The sequence below is a fragment of the Macrosteles quadrilineatus genome, unplaced genomic scaffold (assembly GCF_028750875.1).
Source record: "Macrosteles quadrilineatus isolate MER2022 unplaced genomic scaffold, UCM_ALF_1.0 Scaffold_3__2_contigs__length_128488019, whole genome shotgun sequence".
Lineage (NCBI taxonomy): Eukaryota > Metazoa > Arthropoda > Insecta > Hemiptera > Cicadellidae > Macrosteles > Macrosteles quadrilineatus.
Window position 1 is genome coordinate 3,415,078 of NW_026542596.1, and position 23,754 is coordinate 3,438,831.

The 23,754-nt window shown below is 34.8% G+C and overlaps 1 protein-coding gene across 1 annotated transcript; it reads left to right on the forward strand.

Annotated features, from left to right (window-relative positions):
* Positions 1 to 876: 876 nt before the first annotated feature.
* LOC128988451 (uncharacterized) lies at positions 877 to 19,559 on the forward strand. Its single transcript, XM_054409744.1, has 3 exons — positions 877 to 888; positions 1,847 to 1,948; positions 19,139 to 19,559. The coding sequence occupies exons 1-3, from the start codon at positions 877 to 879 to the stop codon at positions 19,523 to 19,525; spliced, it is 501 nt and encodes a 166-aa protein (XP_054265719.1). The 3' UTR covers positions 19,526 to 19,559.
* The last annotated feature ends 4,195 nt before the right edge of the window (positions 19,560 to 23,754 follow it).

Here is a 23,754-nt window from a genome sequence, read left to right on the forward strand (position 1 = left end):
GACATCACTATACATAAAGTTACAGAATATTTTAACTAAACCCATGCTCCAATATACCTTATACTTCGTTATAATTATTTAAATTAAACATAACCAAATCCAATTCACTGACATACATTGTTTTACAACTCGTTTTCAAATCAATTTAAATCACATAGCTGTGACATAAAGTTTCAGTGACATCTCCAAAGACTTTCAAGGTACTTAAGTAAACTGAAACTATTTAGATACGAATGTTATTCGTGTAGAAATGCCGCAAGGTATATTGTTCTAGTCCAACAATTGTGTTAGTGTTGTAGGTATTTAGTTATCGTTAGTTAAGGTTCTTACATATAGTATAAAACAGCTTTAGGCAAAATTATAGGTTAATTTACATCATAATTGTTTGCGCTGCCCTAACGTACAATAATTTCTGTATTGATTTTTTATTTTAGAATAATTTACGAATTTGGAATGCATTCATACTGCAAGCTTAAAGTAACGTATAAGGTCCTAAAGTAAAAATGTCAATGAGAAACTTGCTTATAAACCTTTCATTTAAATGTTGTGAAAATATAATTTATTTATAACACCAACACAGTATTTTGTAAAATTACTTGGTATTACTGTACGGATAGGCTGGTTGTAAATAGTAGTAAAATAATTTGTTTATACGTGCCTTAGCTTTAAAAAGTAGAATAAGGCGATTTGTTGTTAAGATTTGTTTTGTATGTTTATGTTTATCGTATTTTTATTAAATCAATTTTAATAAACAGTTAATTTTTATTAACCTTCGTTTATCACGATTTAAAATAAATGATTGTCACAGTTTGAGACAGGTGAATTTCTCATAGTTAATTATCTTTTAGCAAAGTTGTAAATCTGTGTCTTGCGGATATGCTACATATGGTAAACTATGTCCCCATATTGTACTTAATTTAGGCATAGAACAAATATTTGAATTTTCATTTGAACTATTTCAACCATGGCTGAAATAACTCAAACCTTAAATATAACTGAAATAACAAAAAGTGGTATTTTCTTGTTATAACATTTTTTGAATGTTATTTTTATAGTTTGTTTTTTATATGTATTTTTTATATGTTATACATGTTTTTATATGTTGCATTGCCTATTGCTGAGGTCCATAAAGTGCTCGAAAATATAGTAACTAATGTTTATAAGTACTGTATTTAATTTTTAAATTTAATTATCAGGGTTATTTTCATAATTTAACATTTCTCCTTTTATAATTTAAAAGTAATTTTAAAATATTACATTCCACGTTCAAAGTAGGGCTGTTTAGTGTCAGCCGTCCCTTAAGATAACATGACAGACAGAAGACATCAGCTCATTAATTCGCACTTTATTGATTCAAATTTAAATGTATAAACAAAAATTTAAAGTACTGAAAATAAAACATACATAATTGAAAACTCAAACAATATGAATTGAAAATCTATACTGTGTCTGTACATTTAAAGCGGAGACAATATTTCCATAGTCCAGTAACCAAGCTTTCGTAAATACAAAAAATACCTTAAGCTGCTTCCAAACAAAACAGCTATTACAACCCTACTTGCGACGTTGCCACTTCGAAGGCCGCGGCCTTGTAACAGTCATTATACATCGATGGTAACAACATGGTATTATTGCTAAGATCCCATCATTCTTATCTATTGCCAAAGGAATGCCGTAAGCGGGGGAACTGGAATCGTCCTATATACTTGTCGAATGTCGACGCTATTGCGGTGGCAGTGGCAGAATTCGTTAGAACATGTGTTTGTGTCTGGGCGAGTTTTTTCTGCTAGCATTATTCAGCTGTCTGGTGGGGGTACATTGACCTATTAATACTCTCCCCTCACAGCTGCAAGCTGCAACCCTACAACAGTCTCACCCACCCCTCTATCCCTACAGCCCGTGCCATATCGCTCACCAAGCTGTAGGCAGCAAACAGCAAGTAAAAGAGGTAAGCTTTTCACCTACATAGCCTATTTTAAAACTGATTTTTGAACTTGATTTAAGTGTTTGGTAGTATTTTTATTTTTGCTTAATGCTTTCTCATACCCTATTTTAATTGATTGAAAAGGTTGATTTATTTTAATTTTCGATGGTTGTTTGATTTTGGAAATTATATTTGTATCGTATTGGCGGCAATTTAGGCTATATTTTGCTTAAGTTCTGCCCTGGTTTATTTCTTCCCGAACACTCACGGATGAGTAATAATTCTATTCAGTCTATGTAAACTTAGCAGTAGAGAGTAGTGTAGTATTTAGGTTATGTTATGTTTTGTTTACTCTCTTGTTAATTACAGATAGGCTATGTCTATTCCTGTGCGGAAGTGTCAAGTTTTTTTTTGCGTTTCGAATAATGCTAGTGTATTTAGAATTAAAAACCTTTTAAAAACATGTAGCCCGCTGTAAATTTAGTAGTATAGAAGTAGAGAAATGATTCGTAATATTATAAATTTCTGTAAACCGCTTCAAATCTATTTTTAGGACTGATTTTTGTTTAATGTTTTGAAGTAAATGATTTTCTAGACTCAATCTTATCCCGACTGAAAAAAATTATTGTCAATATACAAAGACGCCAAACATGAATGATGTCCAAAGTCTTACGACACATGTACAGTGCAAATAATTTCATTTTAGACTTGGACATTGGTTACACCAGGGAATGTTTCTAATTTAGAAACAGAGTTTTTAGTCTACTGAGATTGTTTAGAAAAACAAATTTATTAATAAACAAGCAGGCATATTTAGAGGCAAGCAGGAGGTATACCTTAGTGTGTTAGAACAAAAAGATAGCATTTCAAAATAATATTATAGATTGTATTAATCACGCTAAGGATGGGAAAACATTGTGGACTGCCATAAACAAATTTTGAGTATCGGAAAAATACGCTTGCAAGGATTGAACCTGAACAGTGGGTGCAACATTTCCAAACTTTATTGAATCCTCCAATAATGTTGGGAACAATAAGTTATGCTACGCCTTTTGACAATCAATAATATCTGGTATAAATTCTTTGTCAGTAGCAGAATATCGTTGGAAAGAAAGTTTAGTTGCTTTAATGCGGTAGTTAAATCAATTTTGTGTTATGGCTGTCAGGGTTGAAACTCATTGTAAATATGACTGTTATTCGTTTTGAAATAATTTATGTAATACTTACTGAAGTGCTAACTTAAGGATACGAGCAATATGTACACTAGTTATCATTATTTCTTTAGATACTTTCATATGGAATGGCAACCATACGAAGTAGGTATTTTATGCCAAGGATGAATGGGGATGAGTGTAAGATGAGTGGCGCGATCTTGTATTCTTGTAAGTGACCACGAATACTACAAAAAATACAGTGACTAAGGCCGACATATTCCTTAGATACAGCCGTTAAAGAATATCCCATACAACCAATGACAACTAAGGGGTTTATAGTGGAATCCGAACCCCATTTTTTCCTTGTAATGAACGAATTTGTCTAATTATCGTGATAGTACTGCGGATCGCCGTAGTACTCACTAGTGCGGACGTTGGTTAATCAACACCAGGGAGTATCGCACCCACAGTGCATGCCTATAAATATCCGGAATTCATGAAATCCAAGTTGCTGGATTACAGGACGACGCCACCGTCCCAGTCACATCTTATGCAGGTATGAACGGGATTGTACTTATCAACAATTTATTATCTTCTTTATGGAACACCCATTATAAAAAACCAGATGACCTGTTGCTCGAAATCGAGTAAAACTGCAACTTGTAATAAAAGAATAATCAACAAAAAGATAAACAGCAAAACCTCAATCAAAGAGTCACTCTAAAGTAATTTCTATGACTGATTATAAAAATATTATCTATACTATTACATCTATACTATTATATAAAAATCTAGTGGCGTATGTCTGTATGTTTGTTACTAATAGGCGCATAAACTACTGAACTGACTGGGCTTAAATTATACAAAAATATAGCTACCATACCAAGGACCTTTATAGGACTATTCACACTTCGATACTGACCGTGGGCTTCGCCCCTTTGACTTTAAAAGTTCTGAGATGAGGATTTTAAAAGTAAATATTGATTGGTCTCCATGGCTGCCATGAGAACTCATACAATGTTTGCAATTTGCTATGCCACCCAAATGTAAACAAGCTGAACTGTAAAACCATATTAATTCACAATTCCACAGCTGGTTTATAAATAGGCATATAATATTCTCTACAATCATGTGACATGTTTATTTATTCTTATATTTGATGGTTCATTGATTATTGATTTTATGAAATAAGTGAGATTGTATATCTGTTGCTGTATCCAACCCTAATTAATTATTTAAAATTTCGCTGATGTGAATAATTGTATTGAAAGATTTTGGTGTAAAAAAAAGTGAAATTATAAAGTTCACATTTACTAGAATCATTTTAACATTTTTGAACAATTAACATGTGTTTAGAGTTGGCCACACACCTTAAAAATTGAAACTTTTTTCTTAAGGAGATAATTAATTGTATATTTTTGCCATTTTGAGAGAAATATTGTTCACACCATTGTTTGCCTTTTCACAATTTTTTAAATCATAATTTCATATTACTACCCATAGATTGGTGATTGGTTATGATGTTTCCTAATCCGGAGGTAGCTACTACCTGTACTACTATCTGTATTATAACTTTAGACACTTCCTGTAGATTTCACATTCTATTCTAATGAATAACTTTTTACGAGCGTTTCATGGTCATTACAACCAAGTTCCTCTTAACTTAACCTACCCTCGACATAAACAATGTTTGAATGACGTTAAATTTCCTAATTCTAAGCTGATATACAAATATTTCAATTTAAAAACAACAATTAAAAAAACTAAGTTGTATATGCATTTGCCTTTAGTGCATAAATAGTAGGGGCTATAAATAGTAGGTTTATAAGTATATTTCTGTTTGTTTTATTAGTAAGAAAGTTAATGTTTTTGTTTGTTCACATAGTATACAGGGTGTCCAATCATAAGTGTTAAATAAAAATTTGCTTTAAACTACATGGTAATAGTGATTTGAGGTTCCCAACTTTAACAGTTAGCGAATAACACGATAGACGGATAACAATCATCTTGAACTGCAGTTAGTAGCAAAGATATTTAGAAGGCCGGTGACAGCTGTTTTAGGATCACAGCTGACAAGCAGATGGCTTTACCGAGTCAGCTGTTGTATGATGCTTCATAGCAACGTCAAATAAGTATAATATAGGCTAATTATAACTGATAAATAAAGTCTATGGCCATTTCATCTGTGTCTCAGATTATTGACTACAATGGTATGTAGTGTATAGTATTTCAAGGCTGTGACTTCAACCTGGAGGCTCGAATCCCACTATACTATCTCAGGAAGTGGTCTGTCTCTGTCCATTACTATATATAGTCTGAATGTGTTGTGAAGTAAACTGATTCCGGGCTGATTATGTGAGCGTGTCTGATAATGAGTTAATTTGTGATAATTGGTTAATTTACTGTTATCTCTGTCTGGGATGTGACCACCCAACGTCGAGATGAGGAAAAAAACTTAACTTAGACCTTTTTCTTAACTCAGTTTTTACATTGTTGCTTGTACCATAGAATAACGAATAGGCATAGGCCTCACCAGCGTCTCGCTCTATATTCCGGAGTGGGTTGCCGGAAGACTGCCCCCCCCCCCCCAGAAAACTACTCTCCGAAGTAGGTTCCTACGTCATGTTGACGTCAGTGATCGGGGGTGACAGTTTTCAATTAACGGACACTCAAGTTTCGTTGTCACACTGCTCTAAACTAACCTAGCCTAACCAACCAATATTGCTGTAACATTTCAAAATTCTGTATAATATTCCCCACATACCTTTTCTGTTATCAAACGGAATTACTTGAATTAAAATTACAATTACATAGCATCACGTTGTGCTAAGGGGGTAGTATTCCAGTCGTGGACACGGCTCCCATATTGGTTAGTTGGCAGATTTCGTGACGTCACGTTTCACCTAGGGGGTGGTTATCTGGGGGGTAGTATTCCGCATCCCCTTCTAGGTTGTCTACTGCTTCCTCCAGAAGGCTGAGGTGGCGTTGGATCTTCGTTCATCCGAGATTCACATATGATCGGAAAAGCGTTTGTTGGGAAGTAAATGTATTTATACAAATTCGTAGATTTAATAAATGTTTCACCAAATTATCGTGCGAATACCACGATTCCTTGATTTATATATATAGTTCAGAAAGTATCTACTAAGCAAAATATGCAGTATGTCCGTAATTCTACATAAGTCATAAACACAACCGCGCCACGTCAAAACACCTTTTAAAATAAAACATTTCCAATCCCATATATTTCACGATGAAATAGGTTCTAGACATTTTGCCCTCCCAAACTACCGAGGGGCAACAATCAGATAGCAATAAGGGGAACCGCCCAACAATCAAGTGTGTTTTAGATCGGACTCGCTCGTAAATAAGAGAAACAACACAGCTGATCAGCGGAGAAAAGTAAACAAAGGGATTTATATGTCAATAAATCGTATTGTAGCGCCAAGTGGGTGTTCCTGGGGATAATGAAGTTGTTAGGTTGTACAGTTGAGAGGAGGAGGGTATCGGACACATTCGAGGATTACACTTGTTTATTTTATGGAGGTCCGGCGTTGGGGATTATTGCTCGTAGCAGTGTTGTTATCGGTGGGAACATTCTCGTGTCTTGAGAGTCTTGGATTACACCTTAATCTGAATTCCTCCCTAATTATTGGTTTCAATAGGCGTGTGATATTTTGTATTTATCGTTTCTTTCAAGAGGTGTATTTTCGTTTTGCCAGGTCTTTACGAGACTTTTAACTGGTAATATACGCCTTATACACTTAATAAATTCAACTACAGTATTATTTATCCTTTGGTGTATACTGCACATCATTAGTGTTTTCAGTACGAGAATAGATGTTGAGTTAAACCTTTCAATTATATGAGTGAATATTTCAGTTTTAAGTAGCACGTGATGTTTTGTATACTGTACCGGTCTGGTAGTCCATTTTGAATCAAAGAGTGGATGATATTTTGATTTTGTCTAATATGTAAATCGTCTTGTTTTACGCAGCGTGCACTAGTGTGGAGAAAAGTTCTTTGGATTTTCACCTTCATTTGTTACGTGCATTGTGCCGGGTTTTATTAGGCAACATGCCATCAATTGCATGCTCGTGTCTCTAATTTCTTTTAAATAATAGATGATATTTTCAACTACCATTTACAATCTAGCCTTTAAAGTAAATACTTGTGTTTTAGGCAAAATATTTCAATTTTGTGGTATTTCTCTTTCCTTACGAACAAGAGAAGAGAATTTTAATTGCATACTAGACGACTTTATTTGAATAGTTGTGATTTATGCAGCAAGTGATATTATGTATGCTAGGGATTTTTTTTCTACACTTAAGTTTGTTATGTAAATAGTCGTGTTTCAAATACCTTTTAAATCAATGCATCTTATTAGTCGCAAACACAAGCACAGTGCTCTTTTGCTATTATTATTTGTTGATGTCTATGTCTTAAAATCAATTATGTCTGGAGGAAAATTGCAGGAAATGTTAGCAAAAGTCCACATCATGTATGTATGACACATTTCAATTAACGTCTGGGCACATTTACATATGATAAGTGTACTCTACGCTGGTACCATTAGTAGTTTCATGCATGTATCATTTTAAAACAAGAATGTTCAAATCATATATCTAATTAAAAATACTCGTTCCCTCATAATATGCATCTTTAAAACGTGCCTATGTCTGCTACATTACATCACCCGAATAGACTTACAACAGGCTCAACCCACAGCCTATAGAGTAAACCTTTAACTTTATAGAATAACAGAATTCTATAGTCTGTGCTCAACCTCTCCAGCCCACTAATCAATTTCATATTCATGCCTACAACCATTCATTAGTCATATTCATATGTATTCATTCAATTGAATATTTTTCTTTGCATTTTAATTGAGATATACAAAACATCGAAACCAGTTTTTTCTTCGCATCTAAATCCCTGGAGTTACTGATTACCATACGATCCTGGGTGAAGAAACGATCAAGACATAGTTCTGGTAGAAAGGCAGCGCTAAACACAACAATTAACCTTTTCCACTTTTAGACAGCTGACCATAGAGTAGCGCCTACTGTAGGTTTTTGTCACCCGCAGGTTGTGAGATAGAAGAGCCTCAGGCGCTATTCCTAGGCACCCATTACACTCCCAAAGTTTGTTTTAGACATGATAATTCCCCAAGCCTGCGGTCATTCGTGATTTTGGGATAATTTACACGGTGACCCCAGTAATTAATCGATAGATGTAATTATAGGCCTTTACGAAATTGAAGTAATAAGTGTTGTGAATGTGTCGTTAACGGTTGCTGTATGCTACAGTTTTATTTAATGATTATCTATTAATGCATTTATGAGCGTTTAACATTGACAATTAAATGAGAATATTTTGCAACTAGAGCTCGCCCCGTGGTCTAAAACTTGACCAAAAGTATGTATAGTGCAAACTTCTCTATTTTTACCCCACGCTGTACATAAAACACGTGATTGTAGTTTCTTCCATTTATTTAGATTTTCTGTTTATATTTTGTTCTTATTTCATCACCAACATGGCAACCCATAAGACCCATGTTATTTTTGTAAAATGTTAAATTAATTTTTAGTACTGATTTTTGAGCATATTTTAAAGGGATTTTGCACATCTGCAGGCAAAAATATTTCTAACAGTATGCGTAGATTTTCCCTGCGATGCACAGGAGCTGAGAAAATGGTTTTCAATAAATATGCTTGTCTATTAATATATAGAACTAGCAACAGAGCCCGTTGTGGTTAAATACAACGGTCTCTAGTGATATGAAATATCCATATGATATCCATAGTGATATGATATGAAATCCATACACTACTTCAATCACTAATATTAATGCTACAGATTAATCACATAACACTAGAATCACACACTTAACATAAGGAACACACTTTAAACACAAATGCAACAATAACATTTAATCAAAGAATAGTCAGTTAAATAACAATACGCCGTTCACTTAATACCGTCACTGCTAACACTGAAGTGCTACTCAACAACTATGGACGAGTCTTTAGACAGCTCTTGGAGTTCCAAATTTCCTGGAAAAAGATAGTGTTCACACTTTCCTTTGGTCGGATTATTCTCCTCTGAGATGTTGATACGATCGCCGGAACAGCCGCCGCACGTCTTGGCGTTTGTTTACGGCATGATTGGACACCGTCCTGCAGGACTTGCTATCAGCCACACAGGAGTTGTTTATTGGGACTTAAATCACCTCCCCAGGCTCTGTAACGACGTGCAGCTTCAGGTGCAAGGCAAATTTAACTGAATCTTGGAAAGCGACCGTGATTTACAATCACTTGCAAACCTGATTGATGTCAGTTGTAATTCAGCACCAGTAACCGGCGTCTTGATCGTACACTTCGCCGTTGAAAAGAGAAGAGACATAAGCTATTATAAAATGCAATCGTGGAAACGAGATTCACTTTAGAAAGTTAGGAAGATATGTAGCAGACTATAACAAAAACGTGTCTATATTACATAGATATTTGATCTTTCTAAGGCAAAAATAAAATATATTGATAATGAAATTTCAGATTATATTAAACTGTATTATATTAAATTATATAGATTATATTAAAATTTCTTTTAATAACAGAAAGGGCATATGGGTAAAGAAATGTTACAGCAAGTTTGGTTAGGTTAGGTTAGTTTTGAGTCACTGATATTATTGAATTGTTTGTTGATACTGAACAATATTTATCGTAATTTTCAGCCAATAGAATATGTTTCAATTTGTCAAAATTGATACATCGGATCAAAAATAAAATATCGACATATCGAAAAAATCAACGATAATCATGAATGTTCCCTCAGGAAAGTACCTGTATAGTTAATTAATGGATTAATTGAGAATTAATTTGTACCCGTGCACAAAGCATTGCTGCCTCGAGCGTCTTTGAACACTAGAAGGCCTAAGGTAAAGGAATATTTTCAGTTTTGCAGAGTTCATTTAATATACAGAGTTCTCCCATTAGGCTAGACAATTCTAAGTTTGATGTCTTCAGCCTCTCGTTGACGCGCGTGTACATTTTACGGCTTCCTTCGACTCGTCCACCTTACCTCGGGCGACAGTAATGGTAATAGTAAAGCACAGGACATCTCAATTTACCGTTTACGAGGTCCAGGTTATGCTTGGCTGCCGGCAGCGGACAATGGCTGATTGATTCCCTGCAACAACTCCTTTACCTTGGCTTGACGGGTTTATCTATCAGAAGAGTTATGACTGAGCGAGTCAACTGGACAATGTGTTAAGTTGTACGGTTCAGTACCCGAGGCGACAACGGAGATTGCTCAATGGATGATGTGGTGGCCGAGCTTTGCTTGGAGAATACCTCGATCAGAGGTATAGGCGTTTTTTGCTAATCGTCACCGGCAAGTCCTCTTGACATTATGTAGGATTCACAATTTCGGTAATCGGTTACGTGCTGACTATTTTGGGTTCAGCACAGAATACCCAAGTGGTTAATCTGAAATACGCTAAAGTCAAACGAGTGTGTAAAATTAAAACTGAGCAATTAAATAATCAAATTCAAATTGAGTGCGGTAAGTTAAACAAGTACGGAAAATTATAAATGATAGCTAAAAAAAAAAAAAAAAAAAAACGGTAGCGGGAAATAGCTATTTTAATTGTCAAGATCAGTGCATGAATATAGACTTTGACTATTAATCCAATAGTCAATGATATAGATGAAGACACAGGTAAACTGAAGGAATAATCTATTTAGTAAGTCAACTAATATATCTCTGTGAAGAGTACCTTTTGTCTTCAAAAGACAAAAGACAAACGGTAATCTTCACAGGGATATATTAGTTGACCTACTAAATAAATTATTCCTTCAGTTTACCTGCGCCTATTCCATATACTTAAAAACTATTATGCTATTATCGACCTTTAGTTACCGGTATGCATGGACATTTAAGACTACGTAAGTGTTGCTGGTCAAGTTTTCTTAGTTACCAAGATTTCGATATAGCTCATAAAACAAACTACTATTGTGCTGTGTTTATATTAAAGGCACGTACGAGGTATCACAATAGTTAATATGATTAACCCAAAATAGAAATGCAGTGAACTAGCAACATTGAAGTTGTAACAGAGTATAGGTAATGACAATCCTGCATAAATCTTTTACAAACTGGACGCGATGTAAGCCAATTATTAATTTAGAGTAAGTGCCAAGCTGTACGGTGAGCCGGCGGCGGACATTCCCGCTATAACCATAATCCTCGCGTGTAAATCATCAGACATGCGCAGAGCACCCTGCAGTGTAAATGCGCACGTAAATACAGCTAAGTGCGCTGCGCAGACTTTACACACATCCCAGACCTGGCTCCAGGCTTTAGGCCTTTCCGTTTTTAAACTGTGAGGACATTTGTTGTTCATAACCCACGTAAATTCCAAACATTTCACTCATTAATTATGTGTAATGATTATCATTACAATTGTATTAACAATTGAGGTAGGGACACGATTAGCCGTATTTGAAGGATGAACTTGGATGCCTTGTGTACCTTTTTTTACTGACCTAGACAGGTTATTTCTTTAGTCAGGGCCCCTAGATAGTTATGAATATACAATTGAGGTTTAATGTATGGTGAGAAGTTTAGTTCTACTCATGGTGGAAGGAAAATAGGCCTACATTCCTTCCGCTATGATTTACACTAACACCAAAATGTGATAGGGACGCTATTAAGGTACATTTAAACCCAAATGTGAAGGATAAGTGACCCGTGTGACTTTGTACTGATCAGAAAGAGGTATTTCTTTGGCAAGGACAATTCATTTTGCTCAATCATCAAGGAGCAGCTAGGTCCAGTTTCGAAGGGTCATCAGGAAGCTTCCTGTACTCAGGATAGGAGTTCCTTTAAACATTATTACAAACGAGGTGTTAGCCCGTCCTACGTACGGTAATTCAGTAGTCAGTTAAAACCGTGTACAATTCAGATCAGCTAGTTTACACATATAAAGACAAAGTTTCTTGCAGTTTTAATGTGAAAAATAATCTTGTAAACAAATTTTGTGTGACCAAATATGTGTTTATTCCATCATAGGCCTATACGATATGCATTTTAAATCCGATAATTTTACAATAAAACAGCAATTCTGCAATTTTTACGATGTGAAAAGCGTTGAAGTGAGATTTGCAGCCGATTCGCACAGACGCACACTGATTATAAGTAGCCTACAGTAGAGAGAGTAATAGTCACTTGAGAAGTGTATAGACCTAGTTAACGATACCACCTTCCATAGCATACCTGCCTCTTCCATAATTATTATCACCACAATACAACTAACTTACTATACACAATTTCCAGTAGGTCTGAATAGAAACGACCTAAAATAAAACGATAATATCCAATAAAATTCACAGTACACATAATTTAACTTTGGTGTCCTAACATCAAAACTAATCGTCACACCTATCCTTTATCAATTTCACTGCATTAATTGCTAAATAAATAAGTGCAAACAAAGAAAAAAAACAATAACAGTTTGTTTTGAAACAGCTGTTTGGTTCAAATAAAATTCATTTGAAAAAAAGAACTGGTCACATGTAGCAGGAATATAAAAATTAAACACGCTAGTAAAGCTAATGACGTAATTGTCAATGTTTATTATCCATACCGTTATCAGTTCTATCCTTGATAATTACCCACCCTCATTGAATAAATGTACATCGTAATTTCCCATATTAGTTAATTTAAACTTCAATATTATTCATAGTTGAAATAAAAGTTATATTTTCACGTTTGGGGGCGCAGATATAGGCACCCCCAAACGTAACCACAACTGAACACGATTTCATTAAAAGATGGTTTGTCTAATTGCAGTATCCTAGGTCAATGTTGACGTTGTGTTTAATCTATGTCATCCATCTGTTTATCATTGTATAAAACCCGGCTGAGGTTGTGGTGGTAATTTAAAATCGTGATTCCTGATTATTCTTGATCTTCTTTTTATGACATCAATATTTCCGGGCCTAATCCAAACAAAGTTGAAGCAGACAAACATTAATTGTAAACAAAAAGCTACCATGAAGAATTAAAACATGTAAACATTGTTATTTTTCTATTCTTTTCTTGAAAAGTGAAGTAGTAAAATAATTTGCATTTATCCTTTTTTAAGACTCGTGTACAGAGCCTCGATTTGTACTGTGGTTTAATTAATTTTGGTCTAAACTATTTAACTGTGGTCTAATTATCTCTACTAATCTTACTTATTTCCTATAATCAATGACAAAATAAGAGTAAATAAAATAACCTCATACTTCCATAGTTTATATTTAACCAGCTGTTAGTTAAAACAAATTATATTGCTCTAAAACAAATCGAAGATTACAAAGCTTGCTTTAAAGAATAATTTGAACATCCTGGTATTTTACTATGTACATTTAATTAATCTGCCATCCTCTTACAGAGGAATTGAACTTATCAATGATTAGCATTACACATAGTATAAATAGTCAACCCGAAGTATGTCTTTACATTTTTATCCAAATGCTGAATTTGTGACACAAAAGCTGAATGTTTACAGCTGTTATGTTAAGCAAATTATTTTATGCCAAAAGCTAGTTTAGAATCTTAGCGTCGGCTGCTAGACTTTTTAAAAATTAAAACTTAATTTCTAAAAAACTGGGACCCTAAACTAAAATTATGGCTTCGACATTCCCTAGCTTTTAAAATTATCTTTCTTTCAACACAAAAATCATGAAAATCCGTCGCGTGGTTGATTCAGAATCGTGAAATAAAAAAACACTGTTTCGTTTTAATATTATATATGTATATATATATACATTTGTAATAATGTAAGCTCGGATGATATATCTGTTTTTCATTATTACAACTCGAACTACCAGCTGAGTTCCAGTTTCTACCAGTTGCATCCCAACAATCGACACAAACGTAACAAGATTTCAAGTTTGTCACAAAGGTGGACGGTTGTTTCGTGGTTTGCCCGCAATCGTATCAGATGTCCCGTGAGCGCCTCGCTGCCCTTGTAGGCGATTTTCGAGCTGTTGTTCCCCGCGGGGCAGCCCCACAATTATTTTCGACTTGATCCTTTTCTTCGACCGATCGTATTTTGAGCTTAGCTCCTAAGCCCGCGCGAGACAGTTTGTTTATTTGCAGACAGTTTGATTGTGATTTAACCGTGCGGACAGTCGGGAGTTGGGATTGTCAAGAGGAATAGTGTTTGTGGTAAAGGTAGATCGGTAAACATGGACATTGGGGTGAAGGCTCAAAGGCTATAAGACTTTCTACTTGAATTTAACTGTTGAATGTACAATGCAGTTGGTGATATAACCAATAACTTAATACTAGTAACTTAATAACTTTAGTAGAAAAGGTTATGTGGAACTAGGCTTGTTACTAGCCTACCTAGAAAAAAGAGCTGAGCTTACAACTGAAACAACAGCAAATATTCTCTATAACCAATTACACGCTATTAAATATCTGCAGTTAGTTATGATTCTTAAATTAACCTGCAATGTTTAACTTCCCTATCCCAAGCGTGATGTATAGATCTTCTTTACTTCACGCGTGAAGTAAAGTTTAAAAAACTCACTCGGTGAGGTAATGACACCCATTTAAATAACACTAGCTGTGTGCCTGATCTTCGCAAGGAGATCTTATAGTAGTCAGTTGAATGTGACAAAAATCACACAATGTTGGGTTTTTGGACATTTGTAATTTTATTTCTTAAGTAGGTAGGCCATGTATTCTATGGAAAAGTACCGGTATCAAGGATCGTCGTCGAAAAGGTTGTTATGAATAAATAGGTAGGCATACGTACCCAAGAGATGGGCTATGGGCCTATTGGCTGTATGGTCCAGCGATTGCATCACACGGTGAGTAGAAACAGAAAGTGGCACACTGGAAAAGCGAGTTTAGCATCATCCGTAAACCTTTGTTACAATCACCCACTGCAGTTGTGATTTTTTTACTTTACACTATACACAATCGCCATTGAAGCGCCGTCAATGAGTGGAAACCTTGTTTGTAAGCTATTGGTGACGATCATTAAAGTGTCCCAGCCCTATACAACACTGATTCAAGGTCTTTTTTCTGGTTATCAAAACTCAAGAACAATTTTATACACAAAGAATTTCTGGTTCCTGACCTGGATGATGCCTAGTTATTTAATTTCATTTACGGTTACACTATAATATTACACTCGTGATTAATTAAATCCGTTTTGTAAGAAAAAAGTTTTTAATCTCACTTGGTTGGGATTTGCTTTCAAAACGTGATCAGAAATGGTTGCGGTATTTGTAAACAACATTTGTAAACATATCACTGACAGCTAGAAAGAATAATCTTGATCCCAACAGCTGTTCGTTATTTCATAGATGATTTTGTGATAAAAATTGTTCGTAAATTTGACAAAAATCGCACAAAACTGCATTTTTGAATGTCTATAATTTTATTTACAAAGTAGTGAGGCCATATTTTAATTGCTAAAGACACTCTCGCCAATCCAGTGAATACATTAAAATGACTTGGATATTGATAGGTACTCTCGTTTTCATGGAGAAGATTGCGGAAAATGCCATCTTGAGTATTACAGACAGACAGACAGACGGACAGACAGACAGACAGAAATAGAGATAAGACTTGTTTCTGCTTCTGTAATGTATAAAACGTAAAAATAACCTTAATATATATAATTCTGAGCAATGTACAGACAAAACTCTAATTTTATTTATATAGAAGATTAAGTGCTCAACTTAAAAAAAATATACCTCTATGGAGCCGACGACGTTGAACGCTAGAAACCAGCTGTGCGCTTGAATGTTATTGTTATGCTTTAAGGAATTTTCCTAACCTAGCTTTTGTTTTTAAATGAACGTTACTGTTAGAAGATAAGTGAAATGGATAATGAAAAATATTGTACGTAACCCCCTGCACATTGTCGGGTCAGGTAAAATCTTGTACGTTACACGTTACGCAAGAGCGTGTTTACATCACTTAAGTGAATTATGCTACTCGCTTCCGCTCGTTGCACAACATTCACCTGCATGATGTAAAAACGCCCTTACTACACTTGTAAGGTGTAAGCTATAGTTGTGGTCATTGTATTTATCTTTTGTTAAAGAGACACGTTACATTGTGTCGTTTAATATTGAGGATTGTGTCAAACATTGTTGTAGATTTCAATAAATAGTTTTTCGGAACAAAAACACAGCATCCTGGGTCAGGATATGAGTAAGGAGAACGGATGAGGTGGCATCATTCATACTAATAAAATAAATTGACCTGGAGGCCCCTATGTTTTTCTTTAACATCATGTAATTGTATGTAAACACAAAATACATTTAAGTAACAAATTGCTAAAAAAAACTTCTACCCTCCGTAGCTGCCACCATACTATATAACGGCTCTTTATTCCACTGCCACTGTGTGTCCACTACTTCATTGCCTTCTACTGAAGTGCTACTGTAATAGTTTTGGTAAAATTTCACGTGTGGTAATAATAGAAAACGTTACTCTATTTATTTAATAATAGATGTATCCTGTACCTAAAATCGAAGACTTCTGATCTGGATTATCAAGAAAATGAAAGAGTTCTAATACAGTATGATACTTTCCACTTTATTACAATCATAAATCAATGTATATTTTACTACCAGTTCCGAAAGTGACCCATTTCGGCACAAGATAGTGGAATGTGGCGAAAACGACCCCCTAAAATGTATAATTCGAATAGTCACCAATACTTTTCATCACGATGCAAACAAATCATACGAAGCTTCTTGTTTTTAAATAATAAAATACTATTCTATAGTCTAGTGATTCTGTTTAAGGTTGCCATAACATACGTTGGCAATATATTTTAAAGTCGGCTGTTGATAACTATTTCTAGTAATAAAATAATTCAAACGTTGTTCTTGTTAACCTAAACATAAACTTGGCCTGTTTGGGAAAGGCAAAATCCTTTTCCTACAGTCACCCGACAAAGTTGGCTTCCTTGTACTGTTTATAGTACAGAAAGCTGCTAATTGCTGCATATTTATACTTTGTCGTAAGGTTTATACTTTGTCGTACGGTTTATACTTTGTCGCACATCAGGATTCCAACGAAACAACACAAAACAGCGTGGTTCTATTACGCACGTAATCCGTGTACGCTTGGAAATAGGTTGGCAACACTTAAAGGATAATAATACTATGAGCAGCTGATTGACTATTATAACTACGATTTAACCTGTCATTTCGTGTTTATAGTTTATCTTTAACACGACGTGTTTTTTTTAATGTCTTTTCGGTATTTCTGAACTTTCTGGAATTTTCATTAAAACGTGTTTAAAACATTCCTATGATAATAATAAACAATAAAATACCTTTAAAGCATTTTTTAGGCGCGGAAACCACTGCAAATTACTAAAATATACGGAACTATTTTCTCAAGTCGCGGAGCACATTGCTTGCCGAGGAAAAATGGCGGAGTGATACGGACCGGGGACTACTTTCTCTAGGGCACCTATTTGTGTTGCCAGCTGAACCTAAAAACGTGTTGTATAGTGTTTGAAGGACTAATTATTTATATGCTTTATAGTGACTGTAGGAAAAATATAATGTGTAACACGAGTGCAAACTGCCTTTGCTGCACTCGAGAAACTACTACAGTAGTTACACAAATAACTAATGTTTTGCTAGGCTGGAAATCGACGATTTTCGAATAGCTCGGCTGTATGGAGATTAGCTTTTTCCTTATACATAATAATGGAAATATTGTTTAATGTATACTTTGTAATAGTCCCATGTCACTTTCTGTCAATATTAAGCTAAATATTGAGGCGAACATTCAGGTAATTTTAGTGTTATTTTATCAAAGTTGTAAACCTGTTAAACTTTGATGGTTGGCGTCACCTTTAAATGATATTCAAAGAGTAACTCCAAATTCCAACACCAGTTTCTCTGAACTTAAATTTCTCTGATCTATTCTCCTTTCGCAAGATTGATACGTTCGCTCCATAGTAAATGACCTTCTCCAGACAATTGCAGTTCAGCGCAGGGGTCCTGCCTCAGGGGGTCCCCGGCCGTATTGACCAAGACCAATACGCCCACATTGGGTCTGTTGTAATTATTGTAGAATGTGGAAAGTGATTTTGAATTCCAAGCAAAGTATAAGTATTTGTTTCTAAGTTATTTTATGCGGGTTTTCGAAATGATTTAACTTAAAAAAAAGGTTTATTCGGACTTCTTTCAAAATGGATTTACTTATATACCACACAATCTGTTTTATTCTGTGTGGCGACTCGACCGATCTATTAAGTGTTGACGAACTGAGCAATGCTTCTCAGTAAATGCTCTTTGTTCCCTAGTTGTACAGTACATTATTGAAGCAGGCGGACTTCCTTTTCCTGCTGATGAGCCCTTCTCGCGTGAACTCTTCCTAATTTAACCAATAAGTCGGTTTGCACAATCAGCCAACATAGACGGTGATCCAATAGGCTACTCGTAAACTAATCATATATTACTAAGTTCAAATGCCCCTTAAGGGACTAAATACTATACCGTTGCCACTAAAATAGTTTAAATATGCAATTTCATTTTTATGGTATAGCCTCTGGATCACTGATTTTAACAATAGAAGGTTTAAATTACCTGTATCCGTCAAGTGGTCCTGGTTTGTAGTTGGTTGACTACAGCTGTTTCATGTTAATATTAACACATCTTCAGGTCAAATAGTTGCATTGATTTATTCCATAGAATGGTCGTCATGAGGTTTAAAGTTCACCAAAAATAACACATATACATGTACACGAAACATTTAACACTGATTGGCCAAAACACAAAACGAAAAAGCGCGTAATAAACATCGGACACGTACGGCGCCGGTAGAAGGTCCAGGTGTAGATGACACAGTCATGAAGTTGAGTCAACCTACCTTCTACCGGCGCCGTACGTGACGCTCCAGTGGACGAAGAACTTCTGCGACGCACGGCCCGTGACCTTAGTTCTGTACAAAGTTGTTAATATTTTTGTAGCGTTTTGCAATATCCATGTTCATTTTACACTTATATTTTTTTCTTTTTCAGATGAGTTCCCCCAAAGACGACCATGACCTGTTGTTCCAGGGGTATCATGAACGGGTAAGAGCCATCTTAAAGCACCTAGTTTTCGACATGCAACTTAATCCTCTCCACCCGCTCGTTATCAGCTTCAGCCACCACTTGGAGATGACGACGGCCTACGACGAGTACCTCAGGGCTCTGGAGGTGAGCCCCCCGAACCCTCAGACCCTGAAGATGGTTTGCTATCGTGGGGTGGACCTTCAGTACAGATACAGTGACAAAGTAGCAACTTCCTTGTATGAAGAGGAACACAGCCCAAGGGACAATGGATGGGAAAGAGAACAGGGGAAGAGTGAGTATGAACATCAGAATGGAAAGAGTTGGGAGACAGATGGGAGGGATAGACAGTAATTGTCTTGATTTAAAACTCTAAGATGCTGTTTTTGCCATGTTGTTTTCATTGGTTTGTTAAAATTTGTTTCCAAGTTTAATCGTTTGGGATCTGAATATAAAGTTTAACAATGTAAAATAATAGCGGGTTTTAAACCATAGATAAGAATAATCCTCGGTATCTTTCATCCCAAAAACCTCGCTCGGCAAGATACATCGACAAAGCGGTTTTAGTAATATTGACTATTAATATCGTTTGGGTGATAATTACATTGCCAAACCTGTAAACAGTAAGCAAAATAACTAATTTTCGCTTATTCGTTCTCACTAGCTAAATCAGATGATTTCACTGTTGGCATTTCTATAAAACACTAACATAGTAAGCAAATAAAAAATAAAACAACCTAAAAAGCAAACACAACCTTGAAAACATTTTACATTCAACCAAAAAGTTCATCTGTGTGTTATGATAATGGTAATAATTGTGTTAAGAAACATCTTGTGTATTACAAGAACAGTCATTTCCGCTCTCCGATCTACAGTTTTCGAGTGGCAATGATGTCCTTTGCTCTTTTTACACTATTGAAGACTGTTATACCATTGTTGGTTGTTATGATAGTATTGTATTGTTTTGGTGGATCGTTTTTTTCCAAACCCAAGTACCTTATATTACTACATGCATTTTTACATACGTTATGTGCCTTTTTAAGGAAACTTCCATTGTAATTGTTTGGTAAATTAATTACCAACTTATTGTACACAATTGTAGTATTTTTAAACAATCTTGAGCTGGTGCGTTTGATTTAACATATTAGTTTTGTTATTAATAATGAACCAAGCATATTGTTGAAATGATATGACTTATGGCGACAGGTATGCCAATGCAGAGCTTTGACAAGACATTGATATTATACTTGATATTAATCATGGTACTTCAGTATTGTGTTTTGTGTTTATATGATTTTCAATATACTATTTTGATATTAGGTTAGTACCATAAAATCATTATGATATTTTCTTATATTAAGAGAAACATATTTATTTAAATTATTAATAGTTAACTTATGATATTGCTGTTGAATTAATGACTAAAATATTATTATTTATTAACCAAGGCGTTTTATTTGTTTTTGTTTCTTTTGTAGTAGTGCTGTGCTAATATTTTACTGCACGATAAAATAATAAATTTTCCCCTTTTGGGGTATGTGTGTGTATATAAATCTTTGTGTGTACTGTAGATCTAGTCTGTTGTTACAGTATTTTATTTATTGAAATGTAATTATTTATTCTATCAACTGATTTTAATATACCTTATCCTCAATGAAAATTTTTTGAATTTGTTAATCGAGTTATTTTATTAACATTAAATAGGTATACCTTTGGCTATCAATACATTAATATGTACACGTTCCTTGCAATATTAAACATGGATGCCGAACTGGTGATTCCGGTGTAGTTTAAAAACTTAATTGAATCGAACAGACACTGGCAAATACTGGTTTCATTCTTGTACACTTTTTAAATCCTTCCTAATAGAAAGAATAATCAATCAGCCGTACTATATTTTATGATGACCCTACCTACTCACTGTCATACTATGGTAAGTAATTCAAAGAGAAAATATATAGTTGCAATAGTAGCTCTTTGAAATCTTAATTTAACCACAGACAATGAAGTACTCTTTTGTCTCTGGTTGAACTTGTTTGTTTTTTTTAATTTTTATATAAATCTGAAACGGCTAAATTAGTATTTTATATTAAATTTGCCAGTTTGGACTATTGTCAAATTAATTTGCCTGTTATTATTATATCAAGCAAAGACAGTATGGCTACGGCCACGCGTGCGTTTTTTCACGCAAGAACGCAGCGTGAGAAAACGCGAGAAATATGAGCAGCATTAACTACAAAATCGCACACCGCGGGCCCGCTGGAGAATGAGCTGGGGTGCATTTTTGAAGCTTGTTTTCATGCTCTGTCCCTGGGATCAAAATGGAGAGTGGTCGGCACATAATAAATAAATAATGTACATTGATTTGTGTCAAATAAAAATTTATCTAGTTTCTAAAAAGAACAAACTTGCTTTCCCAAATGTAAGCAACAAAAACAAAAATAATATATTTTCATAAGAAATTAAATACAAATCGAAAAAAATTATTCCAAGAGGTCCAATAAAAAGTCTACGGTGGGGGGGGGGGTGTAAAATACATCGTTATAGGAATAAATGGATTTTTTTAACCAGATAATCTTATAGGCTAAAAAAATTGCAAAACTTATGGGAGCTAACCTGACCATACTACCGGACCAAATTACACGCGGGTTATACCAAAAGAAAGGTTATTGGTCCTACATGTGCAGGTTTTATTTGTATTTTGAGAATATTTATGTTAATTGGGTAAAAAAAAGATAAATTCAACTTTTCTTATGGAGATTTAACATGGAGGTAATTCTATAGACAAGCATGTTTATTGAAAACCTTTTTTCTCAGCCCCTGTGGCATCACAGGGAAAATCTACGCATGTGCAGAATCCCTTTATAAATTAAAATAGGCTGAAAAAAAACACAAAAAATGAATGTAAAACTTTAAAATTTAACTTGGGCCTTATTTGTTACCATGTTGGCGACAAAATAACAACACAATATTATAGCCCAGTCAATGAAGGGGTTTATTCGCAACTTATTAGGGGAAAGCTAGATTTTTTAAATGTGATAGAACCACATGAAAGGTGTATTATCCCAAAAGTCCCCACTTCACCTCCCACCACCTCCAAACCTAGAAATTGCAGTATTTCTCTTAACTGACCGTCGAATACTATCTATGTATACATAAATATATTGTGTTGCAATTTGTTTTGTCTTATTTTTAATTGGTTTTCCAACAACCTTTGTATTTAACATTTTTCTTTATAAAACCAGTATTTAGGGAGATATAAATTTAAACTTCGTTGAACGCTTTGTTTCAGAGTACACCATTTTGTTTTTCTCTATATATATATACTTTTAAATAGACATAATACGCAAATAAGGTTCAACCAAAGTTTTAGTACGTTTTTCAAGGTATACAAATATATTATTGGTTAGTCATCTAGGACACCGGGTGAAGAGCTGGGTGTCGGCAAAGAGAGCGCATGCGGGCCAGTTGATCACCCTGCGCCGCGTCGCTGTTATCTAGCTCAGTCAATAAACACACAAACTGTTTTTTTTGTAGCTAAATAGTGGACAGCTGGATTTGTTACGTGTTATAGATCCACCTAAGCCTTGTCATTCCCTTGCTAAGCACAAAATTCTACTAGTTAATTAAGGAACAACCAACATTAAATTTATATCAATATATCAGTATTATCAGTATCCCATTTTATGTTTTTCAGTCGTAAACTAACAAATCTGTTATCACAATTGAGCACGCCAAATGGAATGGAAATCGTGAGGAGCAGCTCCTCAAAGATAATTTCTTCATTAAAGCTCAAGCAGAATTGTGGCCAATTCAAAGGTTACAGATAGATATTGGTTTTTTAGACTTGGCTATAATTCAAACCAAATTGCAAATCGGGCTTCCTGGCGATGGAGGGGCGGTTCTCGCTAGTAATGAGCAGAGTAGGTAGTCAGAGTGGAAGCAGTAGACATAACTACGAACGGTTTGGTTTCTGAGTTTTCAATGTCCAGTTGAAGGATGTAGAATTGGTTGCCAAACCTGATTGAGTTGACTGCGTTTATTACCATCAATATAACTAGGATTACCACCGCAAGATAATGAGTATGGAAATCACAGTTGTTGAGAAACTGTGTGTGATGGTGTAGGATGTGTTTTACAAAGAACTTACAATCTCATAATAATCCTGTGAGTTGCATACTATACTTAAGCCATAAAGCTTGTATCAATGGTGTGACTTTCATTCTTAAAAAGCGAACTATAAAGACTAGTTAAACTTAAATATTTTTATGGGGTAATACATCAAAATCAAATGTATGTCAGATTGTTCCATCCGACTATATGACTATAATCTTATTTACCTAAACGTCTACCCGACCATCGTGAAACTCCGTGATTTGGTTCTATATATATTCCAATCTATTCCAATTATAACATCTCTTGGTGCCCCGGTTTTGAACTTTCAGTTGTTTGGCTGATTGGTTTCATCTGAAAAAGTAAGTGAATTACAATGTCTACATTTATCAATACAGTAGCTTTTTGTATTACACTTTCACACAACTAACTGGTTGAAAAAAGCAAATAAAACATTTGAAGTCTTAGTG

Coding starts and splice junctions, on each gene's coding strand:
- LOC128988451 (XM_054409744.1), top strand. Junction 1,949..19,138: donor GCAAACAGCAAGTAAAAGAG/GTAAGCTTTTCA, acceptor TTTCTTTTTCAG/ATGAGTTCCCCCAAAGACGA.